Below are 13,930 nucleotides of genomic sequence, written 5' to 3'. Positions count from 1 at the left end.
AAGTTCTAAATAAGGGTTTAAATAGCAAAATTACGCACAAAAGCACTGGGATATATATCAGGGTCTCACAACTTTAGCTTAGTAACACATTTAAAGTATATTTTAATATGACTGCTATTATATTTTTTCTGTTACGTTAACTTTATTTATATAGCACTTTGCACAGATGAAAAAGGTACACTATAAAACAGCAGTAACTAAATAGGGTCATAGGATCCAGTCTACAAGAAGATCTTGTTAGAATGAATGGATATTGGTATCTGGATTTTCCAAAAAAGTATCAGAAAATACATTTTTGTCTATACCGCCCACCCCAGACTTGTTGCCTGGTAAATCCAGAATGAACAGAATCTGACCTCAGATTAATAGTTTAGCTCTTCACTCATTGATTCTACACAAATCCAAAGTATTTTAACTTCTTGGGTTCTTTTTAAAAACAATACAGTAAAGTGTATTTACCTTGTTGACATGTTTCGGCTGCTAGCTGCAAGCCATCTTCAGAGATAGCAGCCAAAAACATGTCAACAAGGTAAATACACTTTCCTATACTGTCTTTAAAAAGAACCTAAAAGTTAAAGTACATAAGAAGACAAAATGAACATCTTTGACTTTACAAATCTAAAAAAAAAAATTTCAGTCCCCTGTGATATTTTTTCCTTTCGTATGCAGCCATATTTGTTTTGATACGGACCATGCATGTCTGTGGTCGGCTTGTCCAGCTTTCAATCACACCTATCTGAACTGGACCAGGTATTCATCAGTGACCAGACTCAGATCTTTGTAAAGTATTGGAGAAATATGTATTCTTGATCACAGGTAACTAATGTAACTTTTCTTGAGCAGGTTCCTTACCATAGTCTCCACCATGTTGGGCTTGGAGTTGCGCAGGGTTTTGGAGGCGAAGAAGACATCAACCATACTGTGATGTCGGATCATCTCCAGGATCATGGTGCAGGCGCAGAAGGTCCCGCTGCGGCCCCCTCCGTTCCTGTAAGGGAAAATGAAAAATCACTCAATCAAAACTAGAAGTACAAGAAGTAAGTCTGCTGAGCGGCTCAGTCAAATGTCACAAAAGGTCAACTATCGGACAGGGAGGTGATTTAATTAAAATAGAGATCAAGGATTATGCAGGAAAGAGATGTCTGGCTTTGGAGTGGACTTCAATGGAGATATTCTGAACTTAACATTGACATTACAACATAATGATACTTAGATCTTCAAGGTGAACTTTATCTTCTTCATTTCTCCTCTGTATTTGACCCATTCTTACTTTCCAGAGGTGCAACAAAAATGCAGCAACTGAGGTCCAATTTCCAAAAATGTAGCTTTAGTTTTATATTCAGGATCTTACACATAACCTGCTGTACTTGTTTTTGGTTGATGAGAAAACAAGAGCTCTTTGAAAAAGGGTTAACAAAAAAAAACCTCATCACATTATTTTTCTCATGCTGATCAATCACAATTTTCGATTTCATCCCTTTAAAAATAAATAAAAATGGCTTTCAATATGAGTTAACAGAACATAAACAATATAAACTTATCGTAATTCCTCATCCAAGTTTTGTTGTGTGGCTTTAAGCAAAACACTTCACACTCATTGCTTAGTTTGAATGTGGAGTGTGTGTGTGTGTTGGCGGTGATTAACCAACAGCAGAGACTGGCAGCCATGCTTTTGTCAGTCTACCCCAGGGCAGTTCTACTCTGAAATCTGCACATTAAGGTCAATAAACATGTTTTCAGTCTATCACATAGCTCTTAACAGATGCCATTTACAAAGTATGAATTCCATAAGAGGCGTGGGTTTCAAGACTTTCAACCACCTCTGAAAGCTGCTATTCTAAGAGTGTATTTTCACATAACAGCAGTGTAAAAATAAGGCTGCAGTTGAAAGCATGCATTTAGTTGATGAGGTTGATGTGGGCACTCACAGGCAGTGCACTACGGTCCGGCCCTCTCCACACTCCCTCTGCCAGTTGTGCACTTGGGCCAGCAGGCTGAGGAAGGCCTTCTTGGAGTCTGGGATGTCCCGGTACGGAGACCAGCGCAGGAACTGGAAGTGACGGACCACCAGTTGGCCCTCCTGGATCTGTGGGGACAAACAGAGTGGAGGTTTTAACAACAACAGAATGATGGGCTTTTGGAGAGACAGGCAAACTCCTTGGTTACTTGAGCACAGAAAATTATTAGTTTTGCAACGCTTTTTAAAATTCCCATTTTCAGTTAAAGGTGCACCACGTAACATTTCTGGTGGAAGGTGGAGACAAGTGCATGGAGCAGGTGACACCACGAGGCCAAGTTACAGGTCTGATCTGTGGAGAGGCAAGCCTGCTCACAGTAAAATGACATGTTTTTCAAGAGATTTCTTTGGATAATAAAAATAACTTCCAAATTGTTACATTTAATGCCATTTCATGCTGAAGCAATAACATCTCCATGGACATAAGCATTGCAGACCCCCAATTAGAAAAGTTACATCATGTACCTTTAACTGATCCATACATTCAGTGATATGCCATTGTGGATTATGTACCTTTCTAAATCAGGGATCTCTAACCTTTTTCCTCCGTTGAGCTACTTTCACAAAACGAAAATACAAAGAGCTACTCGTTTTAGCAGTTGCTAGAAATTGAGTAAATAAAAGAGCCACGGCCTTAGGTGGGTACAGTTAGATGCCTATAAAACATAAACTATTTATTAGTGCACAAAGCAAGGAATCAAAATGATACATGTACACTGATAAAAGGCATTTAAGTAAACAAAAATGTGTCAATCAGCACAATGCGTATAATTCAGAAATCCTTTGGTGAGCTACTAGGAAGGGAGTGGAGAGCTCCCAAACTACAGGTTGGAGACCCCTGTTCTAAACTGACAAACTTACACATTTTAAAATCAAATTAAAACCATATTTTTATAATACATTATTTCTATATTAGTTTCTTTCTGTAGATTTGATTAGAAAAGCAGAGTTGAAGTGCAAATAAATGTAAAATATTGCAGATACTTTCATCTACTTGTTCTTCTGCTTCTACTGGGTATCAGATCAAAAGTTACAATTAAAATGAGGATAATGAAAATTAAGTTTTTGTGTGTACTATTAGGATATTATAATTATAACATCCATATGGGGCAAATTTAAAACCATGAAAATGCGTGATGTCTTGGTCTTTGTCAATACTTTTGTTAGCATGAGTAATGTAGAGAAATCCAGGCCCTATAAGTCCCCTGGTGTTTCTTTGTGTCACTCCTTGTTCTGCAGGTTTTTTTTTCTGATAATATACTCGCACCTCTCAACATCCACATCTTCAGGCTGTCCCAGTTACCTGTACTTTGTAATGAGACTTCTTAGTCGAGGGATTTAGGTGCACTATGTTCCAGAGTGCGCCCAATAGAAAGTTGACAAAGTTTTAAAAAGGCCATTCAGAACCAGGGGAATAGTGGACACGTTGGGTAAGAAGACAGTACAGCAAAAATGACTATGTACTTCTAGAATACTACGCACTAGGTCTATATTTAGCACACGATGAAATACCTGCTTGGGTAAGAGCCTAGTGGTGTCCTGTTCTGAGAGGTCAGTCTCGTCCAGATCCTGTGGAGATGCCATAGTGTTTGTTTGGACGTGTTTATTGAAGGATTAGTGGAACTATTTTGGAAAGTTAAAGGAGTGACAGCCAAGAGAGGAGGATACATCTAAAGGGCTCTAATACTAGTGTTAGAGGAGACTGAAGGAAAGAACTACTGGGGGGGGATCAAGTTTTTCACACATAAAAAGACATAAATTAGTTAAATAAATAATGATATAATAACAGTTTTGGATAGTAATTTTAATTTAGCTTAGCTGGGTTTGCTAATGTGGCTGTGGTTGCTAATGCAGCAGTAGTAAATAGTAGTAGGTGTTTGCGGTATTGGATAGTAAGTATACATATTGTTGAAGTATGTCTCAAAAAAGAAAATATTTAGCTTGAATTAAAAGCTCAAGGGCTCGTAGAGATATAGTGCAGTTGCTAATGTAGTAGTAACAAACGCAGAGGTACTAGTATTTGAAGTACTGTATGTAGTAGTGGTAGAAGCAGTGATAGTAGTATTTGTAGTGTTCCTTACTCTATGTGTTAGTGGCTTGCATTTAAGTTGTAATTGTTGTAAAGGTAGTGGAATAATAGTTGCACTTGTACTGGAACTAGTAGTCATAGTTGTTATTAGCATAGTAGTAGTATTGTAGTTAGAAGTATATCATAAGTTGTGTTAGTATTAGTAGTAGAAGTATTAAAAGTAAATTAGTAAACATTTGAAAACAAATTACAAATAGCACAAAGTAATATTGAAAATGTTACGCTCTTTTAGTTGATGACCTGCTGTCCCCATTGACCCCGTTGAGCCATTTACCCAGTCACACAGTTTAACATGAAATATTATTATTATGATTGTTGTGGTGTGTAGTGATACAGCTGGGACCTGGTCACCATCAGCAGTCATTACATGAGCATCAATGAACAGTGGGCTTCATTTACTCTGTTAAACCTAATGAACTGAAGACTGGCTAGACAGTCCTGATGTGGACAACCACTGTTCTCACATGATCTCATAATACTGGATTTTAGTTAGAAGTAATAGAAGTATTTTGAACATAAGCACAATCAATAGTATTTAGAGTGGACTTTAGGGGAATTGTATAGTGCAGACTTTTGATTAGTGGCATCGGGGTTGGTTAGAACTTTTATCTCACAACAAAAACATCCAAAGTTCAATTCCCATTCCCCCATCAAAGATGTTTAATGTTGTTTGCTTTGCCCCTTTGCTACCACTACATATATAGGGCATTTTCCAAAATACTTAAAAATGCATGTTTAACTATAAGATAAACCACAAAAAAGGAGCTATAAAATAACTGGCGAGTAGCTGTGGACATATGGTCTGTCAATGTGTCTCAAAGACCCGTTAATACACGTTCATGTTTACTTTATTTTCCGCACTATAGGGCGCTCTGGATTATAAGGTGCACTGTCATTAAATGGTCTATTTTCAAACTTTTTTCACATATAAACCGCACCGGGCTATAAAGTGCATTAAACAAAACACAACAGTTAGATGGTTCAGTTAGACTTTGTTTGACACGTTCACGGTGACTCTCGGCTTTGTTCAATTGTGGTGCGTAGACAGGGTGCTGTCTGGGACCACTGGATTGTTGGCGTGTTCACAGTGACTCAGTTGTTCAATTGTGGCTAGAAGTGGCACACTGCACTCGCTTTTTCAGTTCGTTCCTCCGTTCCATTCATTCCATGGAGTGATGAGTGTGGCTGCGGGTGTTTTTCGCTGTGCGGTTGCTGTCTGCTTCGTGCGTGTTTGTGTGGGCTGTGGTTGGTGTGGCTTTGTAGTTTACTGAAGTCGTGCTGGGACACCTGAGTGGATTCGTGTATAGGGCGCTCTGGATTGTGGGACACGCAGTCATTTTTTGATGGGGTTGGAGTGCGCCCTATAGTGCGGAAAATACGGCAATTCCATAAAATTCCCTTATAAAAAATGCATAAATGTTTTGTTGAAACTGTGCATGTTTGAGTAAAGGAAGTCCTTGTGTCTTTTGTTTCCAACAATATAAAAAAAATATATCTATATCAACACAGGTTTTATTCATTTTTCAAAGCTACATAGGATTAAATATCAAGGTTGAGTATACAAATACACTCCAAAAACTTGAGATGCATCATATTTAACCATAAAATTTAATAAGAGTTTCGTGAATTCCCGCTTACCCTCGTGATATTCTGCACCCTGAAGAGCCGTATTATGACATCATCATCCGCCGTCCGGGAGAGCAGCTCTACCGTCATTGGTCCAAACTGCTGGAGTCCCGGTTCGGGCCAGTACTGCAGACATGGCTGTGAGACGAAACACGAGCAAACAGGATATTACACCATAGCACAACACAAATCAGATTGGCAAACGCTGCTAACAAGACCTGAGCATTGACAGCACACACAATTAGCTTAAATGACAATGATTATCTACAAATAGCAACCCCGAATTAAACCGGCGAATGAGACAACGGGCGAACTATCTCCCGCAAAAGCCACGGTTACCATTTGAATTATTCATGTGTCAAAATCATTACCATTAGCACATTCGAAATTAATGGAGTGGTAGACCTTGCCGGGGCCTGGGAGAGATAAACACGAGGTTGGAGAATGGAAAAGCCAAGGTTCGCCCTGACAAAGCGTGACAGTTTAAAGGCACGAAGCCCAAAGGTAATAGGGCCTAGGACGGACCCATGGGGGACGCCGTCAGTGGGTGATGAGTGGGGTGACCGCGGGGTTGAGACGCCCGCTGATAAAAGCGTTTCACACTGACAGGAGGGTGTAAACGTGCAACACTGGGCAGGGAGGGGTGTATGTTTTTCATGTCAAGATGAAAAAGTAAAAAGTACTACTGGCATTACAGGATATGTAGTAGTATTAGCAGTACAAGTACAACAAGGCATAGAAATAGTGGATAGTATTAAGAGTGTGAATAGGCAACATAACATGCAGTATGAAAAATACTACTTTTCTTTTCTTTACTACAGCCTATACCTCCAAATAATACAAATATTGCTAGCTGTCAGCAAGCCGTAGTTGTAAGCTTTAGAGATGTTGTGGTTATGTTCTTTCTCTCAAATTCACTGGTGACTTCAGAAATGTACTATTAGCAGTATTAGTACTCACAGTACAAGAAAACCTTGAGGTGGTTTGATAGTTTTGTGGTATTCTTGGATTGATATGGAGATTGGCTCATGTCAGTCAGTATACGTAAAATGAATCCTCATAGTTTTACAAGAAAATTAACTGAAATTTATTTGTTATTTAATATTTGTTCTTAAAGTACAATCTCTTCTACTTTTAACAACACAAATATTAGTACCTCTTTGTATTTAATTGTTTTTATAACCAATTTTAAGAGGCAGTAGCATAGCACGTAGTTCTTATAGTGAAATTATTAGTAGTTATAGTAGTATTAGTAGTAGTAATACATTTTAAGCTTTCACATGTCTAGCTTTCATGGAATTGCTTATATTCTGTGTTACACTACAGTCAGTCCGAGTGACAGGCAGGCGGAGATGGACAGCCCGGTGCAGATAGGAGCGCTGCAGCCTCAATCCGACATGACATGCTGACAGAGGGGGCGATAGCGAGCCCACGCACCGGCGAGCATGGCCCCGCCGATAAGAGCATGCTAATGGCGTGACAGGCCGCGTAAATTGGATGGGCTAGCCAGCATACAACCCGCGATGACCTGCCTTCCACTGTCAGCCCCGTGACATTCTGCCACTATCCGCCTAGACTTAATCGCTCTGTTAGGAAGTGAGTGATGGAACCTATTGCTTTGGGTACGGCCTTTACGTAAGTTTGATTGATTTATGGATTTTCTATAAGCGTCAAATGGAATGCTGCCCTGTGTAATTATATGGTAATCTACACAAAGACATTTGAATGTACATACATGGAGACAATGGAGGCTGCTGTGAACAGGTAGACATTTTTAAAGAGGCTTTGATAATATAAAAAAAAGGAATTATAGAAAATAGGCTAAGTGACAAGTTTACGAAAGAATGTCTATGTTCCACTTTATAATAATTACTCCTTAATTTGTTTTAATAAAGCACAAACAGATTTAATCTATATGAACAAATTGTGTGAATAATTAAGGTTTAGTAACTACTTCATTATATGTTTGGAATATTAATTAAGTAATTACTAAGCCTGAATGGTTCTTAAAGACATAACCTTTAGATATTACCTTTTATTGTTTTGAAAATGCTATATTCGCTGAAAACAACTTAACAAGTTTTATAAATTTCACTTTTATTTTTGACACTTCCCTTCGATTTGCTCCCCACATAAGTCACTCTCCCTTCAGAGCAATATCACAACACAATCAGCATGCATCCCACTAAAAAAACTACTGCACATCGCATCAGGTTTGTCAAGTTGCTGTGTATAGTTTTGTAACATGTTTTTGTATATTTACGGAGAATTATCATGTGGAAGCATGGATAATGTAGTCTTGTGGGCTGAGAATTGCACAAAATCTTACAGCTAACCATAAAGCGAGATTGCTTTACTGAAACAGGCATGGATGACATCTAAAACCTCTTCAGGCATGTTTTTGACGAAGGAACATCTTTATAAAATGGTAGAAAGCCAAAATGAAATTGATTGCAGCGTATTTCCATGTCCTTCTTACCCATGCTGAGTTGGACTGGTTGAGCTGGTTGAGCATGACGATGGAGGTGCACCCATAGTCGTACACCAGTCTCCAGAAGTCTGTGGTGGTCCCGGGCAGTGGGTGAGGGGTGACCACGAATGCGGCTGGCCGGAGGAAACTGTCTGCAAGCGCAGCGTTGATGTAGTTACTGCTCTCCCCCTCGGTAGTCACCAGGAAGGCCAGGGAGCGGTCAGGGGGCAGCACGTCCATGCTGCGGTTCTTCTCACGGTTCCTCGGCATCAGGGAGATACTGCACTCCTCCACGTCCAGGTGAGGGGTGACCGAGTTCAGGGTCTGGAGAAAGGAAATCAAATAGACAGTAAAGACACAGCACAGAAAGAGAGATTTCCTGGTGAAAGTGGTGGATTATGTAAGTTTTCTGGTGGACAGTCCACCATCTGGTTGCCTCCATGGAGATGTTATTGCTTTATCAAGAAAGCTATATAGTATTAATTTGATCTCTCAACTGGAAAAAAACAGATGACACAATCAGGCCAAGAGACATATCATGTCAGTGGAAAGGACAGTAAGAACGCATGTTTTTCGTTGTGTTTTTTAAAATCAATAAATACATTATAAAGCTCAGTCACAAGGTAGGAGCTCGGAGTTAAGCAGGTGCAAAAGGAGCGGGTGAGGTTGCTTGAGCATCTTTTCCAGATACCTCCCGGACGCTTCCATGGAGGTATTCCGAGGCCATGGGAAAGACACAGGACACGTTGGACTATGTCTCTGAGTTGACCTGGTAACACCTCGGGATCCCAAAGGAAGAGCTGGAGAAAGTGTTTGTGGAAAGGGAAGTCTGGGAGTCTCTGCTCAGGGACTCTTTCACTTTATTTTCTTCAGCTTTACTCCCCAAATATTTTCATGGAAACAAGCCGGTGGCATACCCCCGACCAGCATAGTGCACCTTTAAAAATAATATGAACATTTTCTTTTATGACTTTGACTTTATGCAGTACATATACACAGTATATTTATATACAGTCTATATATAGCTATGAAATATATGTTAGCACTCCTTGAGTAAAACTGAACAAACAAAATGTAACAACACCTGTAAAATATATTGAATACTGATTGCAGTGTAGCTTTATACATTCTCTGACTCTTTCACCTTAGAACCTTTATTGGTTTGTAAGGGAAATGACTTGGACACACATATTGTAATTACATTACAATATAAATGCTATAAAAGCCTTGGATGATTGCACGTCTATTATTACAAGGTAAACTTCTCTATAGCAGGGGAGTTTCAATGCAAAAGAAACAAACAAAATTAATTATTTTATTTGACTTTGACTTTATTGATCATACAAGCCCTGGTATTAGCTGGTGTCAGACTGAAACACACTGTCTGATCTCTCATCTGTCACACTAATATCAATACATTTTTGTTTATGTTTTCAATGTAATATTCATTACTGACTTTTTTTTTTACTGAATTTTCCTCAAAACCATTCAACTTACTTTTGAGTTATCTTATCATGTTAACATTCAAGGTGGCCGTCCTTCCATTGCATATGCACAATTAGACTTTATTGCTAGTCAAACTCCTAAAGGCCTGTAGGATAAAACCACATTTAGCATACATCCATACATTATTAACAAAGTGCATAACACACGGATAGCAATAGGAAGTGATTATCTCTCTTCATATAGTGAACGAGTCCCTGCTGGTTCGAAATCACAGTTGGAATATAATGTGCGTGCGTGACGGGTTATAATTACAAGGGGCGGTCCTATTGGCTACAGGCTCACCATGAGGTATAATTGAGCTAGAGAGTCGGGGAGAGACAGATAGATAGAGAGAGGGAGAGAGAGCCAGAGAGAGAGGGGCACAGAGAAAGAGGGAGAGAAAGAGAGAGAGGGACGGGGGGAGAGAGAGAGAGAGAGAGAGAGAGAGCACATCTAATTATTCTGGACAAAGGTCTGCGATCAATAGCTCCATTATAAGTGCATTAAAGTGGACAAGCCCGTGGCATTAGTTAAAACAGTGCACCACCATGCGCACAGTTCAATCAAAAAGTGAGGCATTAGAGAAGAACAAGCAGGGGTGGAAAGTAACTTATTAAGTAGTACTTTGAGTATAATGTTTCATGCATACTTTTTATGTTTTACTTGAGTTTAATTTTGACAATAGTACTAGTATAATTCTATTTGTGGGTATGCAAACTAAACATAAACATTTTTTTATTTTTTTTTCCAATCTCTGTTAAAGAGTACCATGCAACTTTTCTAGAAGGTCCATCATCTGTTTCTTTCTATAGAGATAGTACTGCTTTGCCAGACATGTTTCACTGTCTGTGCTCACAAGTTTATCAAGGTAATATAACATGTGTACGGTACACTCAACAATACTTTGGCATTTCTTGACCCTGGTACGGCACATCTCTTTCAGGACACTTCAGTATAAAGCTCACTGAGAGAAAACCCAAGGTTTGCAGTGCTGTTGACAAACCGAAGGGTGACCACCTTGAGGAATTTGAATATAAAGTATAGAAACGATTTAGCTGATTTATTTGACTTTATAATTTATTCTTTACTACATAATTCCATATATCTTGCATCATATATTTGATGTCTTCTATATCTATCTAAAATGTAGATAGTAGTAGACAAAAAAAAAAAGATTGGTGTTGTCAAAACTTTTCACTGGTAGCGTAAAAAAAGAAAAGTATTCCAGACATTCCAAAGTACCAGAAAAGTTAATCATAGTGCACATTCAAAGCAAAGTTCAGCTGTGTTCTTAGTTTCAGTTTATTTTTAGATGCTATTTCACACATATGCTGTTTCCATGTGTAAGCCCACTCACTGCAATAAGGCAATAAGGCAATAAGGCATGATTTTCAAGGTTTAATTTTAGCTAGAGAACACCAGTAGTTCAATAAATGCTAGAAGGCTCAATTTAATTCCACACTAAGAAACTGTGGCAAAGTAACAGCATTTCCATGGAGACAAAAAGTTGGTCAACCCTCCACCAGAAAAGTTATATAGTGCATCTTTAATTGTTTACCATCCAGATGAACATTAAGCTAAGAAAAAAAAAAAAGGACATAGTTGCATTAGGAAGCCATTGCTGTAGTAATGAATACAAAACCTCCATTCAAGGCTTTTGCTATTTGGCGAGTAAGCATCTTCTCATAATAGTTTGATATACACCACACCAGTCACAAGTTATAGCTGCCATTGACATCTGGTTGAGTAGCAGGAGTCAAACGGAGGGCTAAATACAATTACAAGGTAACACGATTGTTTGCTGTCATTGACATTTAGAAGTGAGTGCTACTAGGGACTTACATAGATTATGAATATTATGGCTATTATAGTGAAATATGCTTTTTGCTTTGTTGTTACACTACATTATTTACGTTTACTACCTTTTAGTCTGCCATCTGTTAATTTCAATAATCTGCAGGTCCATGCGTAATGGCCGACAATAAATTAAATGCATCCAAGCGATAGAAAGACAATTAGGGAAACAGAGACGCTAACAGCTGCTGCTACTGCTTAGAAATTCTGCAGATAGTCAAAGAAATAGGATAGAGATAGTTTTAATGATGTTGTTTTAGTGTCTGGGGCCACTTAAGGACAGTGTAAAATGATGCTGTTGATTTACACATTGTACAATAAATATGAAACTTTTATCAGTTTGAATGATGTTGGAAAGTTTAAGCATTCTGCATACATGTTTTTTTATAACAATAGAGTCATTGAGGTTAGTTTGATTGCCAATTGTTTAGTCTAATGATCTACATTTGCTTTAATTGAGTTGGATGTCCATGTGCTTGACCCAGGATACCCAGTGCAAAATTAAAATGATGTCAGTAATCATTTCATATTGCAAAACATGCAAAACTAGATGTATTTGTATTTATGTATCTCTTTTTCATATACAGTGACATAATTATAAAATTATTCTTCCAAGTGATCTTGAGACACTGAACAGAATAAAAGAAAGGAAATAACAAAATAATAAAAACACCTCTAATGCATCAGGTTCATATAGCACTTTTTTTTTCTTTACAGAGCATTATTCATTCCCTCCACAGCTGGTGGTGGTAAGATCCTATTGTAGCCAGACTGAAGGACGCAAGGCTGTAGATCTGAGTCATCGCCCCACTCCAACCACCACCAACACTCACACACCACACACTGGCGCCCCACTGTGGCACCTGATTCCAAGAAGTCTCCCATCTTAACCAGACCCAACCTTGCTTAGTTTTTGAGATCACACCCGTATGGCCTCATTCATATCAGCTTGTTTTAGTACACGTTTTAGTGTGTATGTTATTATTAGGTTCTTTTTTCAGACCAAGAGTTTACTTTCATACCTGACAGTTTCGACTGCTCACTAGCGCTCTTCCCCAGAGTCACGTGATGTTCCTGTGACATGTCCAGTCAGCTGATTTATACATGTTTTGGCGCTGTCTTCCTATCCGTCCGACTTCCTCAGGACAGTATCCCAGGTGTGTGAGAGTAAAAAAGCTGACCAGACACATCACAGCAACATCACGTGACCACTCTGAGGAAGACCGCTAGTGAGCAGTCAAAACTATCAGGTATGAAAACAAACTCTTGGTCTGAAAAAAGAACCTAATAACATAAATTATCAGAAGACCAAATGAACCTCGTTGGACGTTTTAGTGAGTGTGTGTTACCTGGAACTCCTCCCTGAGCTGTGAGGTGTTGGACTGGGAGTCCACTTTGAGCAGCTCTTTGTAGGTGAGGCTGAACTCGCTCACAGGGATGGCAGTCTCTCCGCACAGACACGCCTCCAAGATGGCGTCATGGATGAACACGTACTGCTCCTGTCAACCACAACATACAGTTATCAACACCTGCCATTTACTGGGTAACATCCAAAAGAGTGACTTACACATGTTTCAAATCATTACATGAAAACACTGGTATACAAAAGTAAAAAGGAAGCAACTGCACTCTTAAACGGCCCTACAATCACAACTTTTCCCCTCAAATAATATGCTGTTTGTTGTGTCCCTGGGCAAAACACTTCTTTATGTAAGTGTTTTTCCCAACATTGCATACCTTTACTGAATACTAAAGTAATAGAAATCAAATTAGTAATAGAAATCAATTTATACTCCACCAACAGAGAACATGCCACACATCTACTCCCAAATGAGTTTTAATCAACCATTCATGAACCACAATTCCTCTGGTTAATTACTGCAATTGCCTAATATTCACAACCGTCAAAGCCTTCTTGTCATTTTGTCTCCTCTACATTGTATGCAAGCCTGAAATGCTGTGTAAATGGTTAGAGTGGAGGACCTAAATGGTGCCCACTCTCTGTATTAAAAACCATAATGAGCGGCGCAATTATCGTCTAAACTCTTTCACTTTATTTTGACATGGGAGCTAACAAAAGATCAAAAACAGTGGCATTGAACTGGCCTATTCGCAACATATTTAGCATTTTACGTGTCGAAACTAATTGCACACATTCATTTTGGACAAAAACATGAGTTAAAAGGTGAATGCAGTGGTACACGGCGGTACATTCAGGCTGGAGTTAATACGCAGTGTTATTTCTATATTTCCAGGCTTATCTGTTCGAGCAATTATAGGCTTTTGGTTTGCTAGGGCGGTCGCAATTAACTGTGAATTTTTAAGTAGCAATTTCTTTATGGAAAATAGCGTTGTTTTACTGATAACAAAGTTTAAAAATGAATAAAAG

The 13,930-nt window shown here is 38.8% G+C and overlaps 1 protein-coding gene across 4 annotated transcripts in view; it reads right to left on the bottom strand.

Annotated features, from left to right (window-relative positions):
• Nucleotides 1–13,930, bottom strand: part of ptprua (protein tyrosine phosphatase receptor type Ua) — a 456,280-nt gene that overhangs the window by 4,290 nt on the left and 438,060 nt on the right. For 2 of the 4 annotated variants that reach the window (XM_055157468.1, XM_055157469.1), the window contains 6 exons: nt 12,891–13,040; nt 8,212–8,526; nt 5,745–5,870; nt 3,530–3,586; nt 1,929–2,086; nt 853–988 (listed from right to left, as the gene is read on the bottom strand). In XM_055157468.1, coding sequence (XP_055013443.1) covers nt 853–988; nt 1,929–2,086; nt 3,530–3,586; nt 5,745–5,870; nt 8,212–8,526; nt 12,891–13,040 — 942 coding nt within the window. The remainder of the gene's footprint in view (nt 1–852; nt 989–1,928; nt 2,087–3,529; nt 3,587–5,744; nt 5,871–8,211; nt 8,527–12,890; nt 13,041–13,930) is intronic. The other 2 variants (XM_055157470.1, XM_055157471.1) reach the window with 1 other exon arrangement.

This window comes from Boleophthalmus pectinirostris, unplaced genomic scaffold, assembly GCF_026225935.1.
Source record: "Boleophthalmus pectinirostris isolate CB_2022bp ecotype Guang Dong unplaced genomic scaffold, ASM2622593v1 HiC_scaffold_21, whole genome shotgun sequence".
Classification (NCBI taxonomy): Eukaryota; Metazoa; Chordata; class Actinopteri; order Gobiiformes; family Gobiidae; genus Boleophthalmus; species Boleophthalmus pectinirostris.
This window is presented reverse-complemented; position numbering and strand designations above follow the sequence as displayed.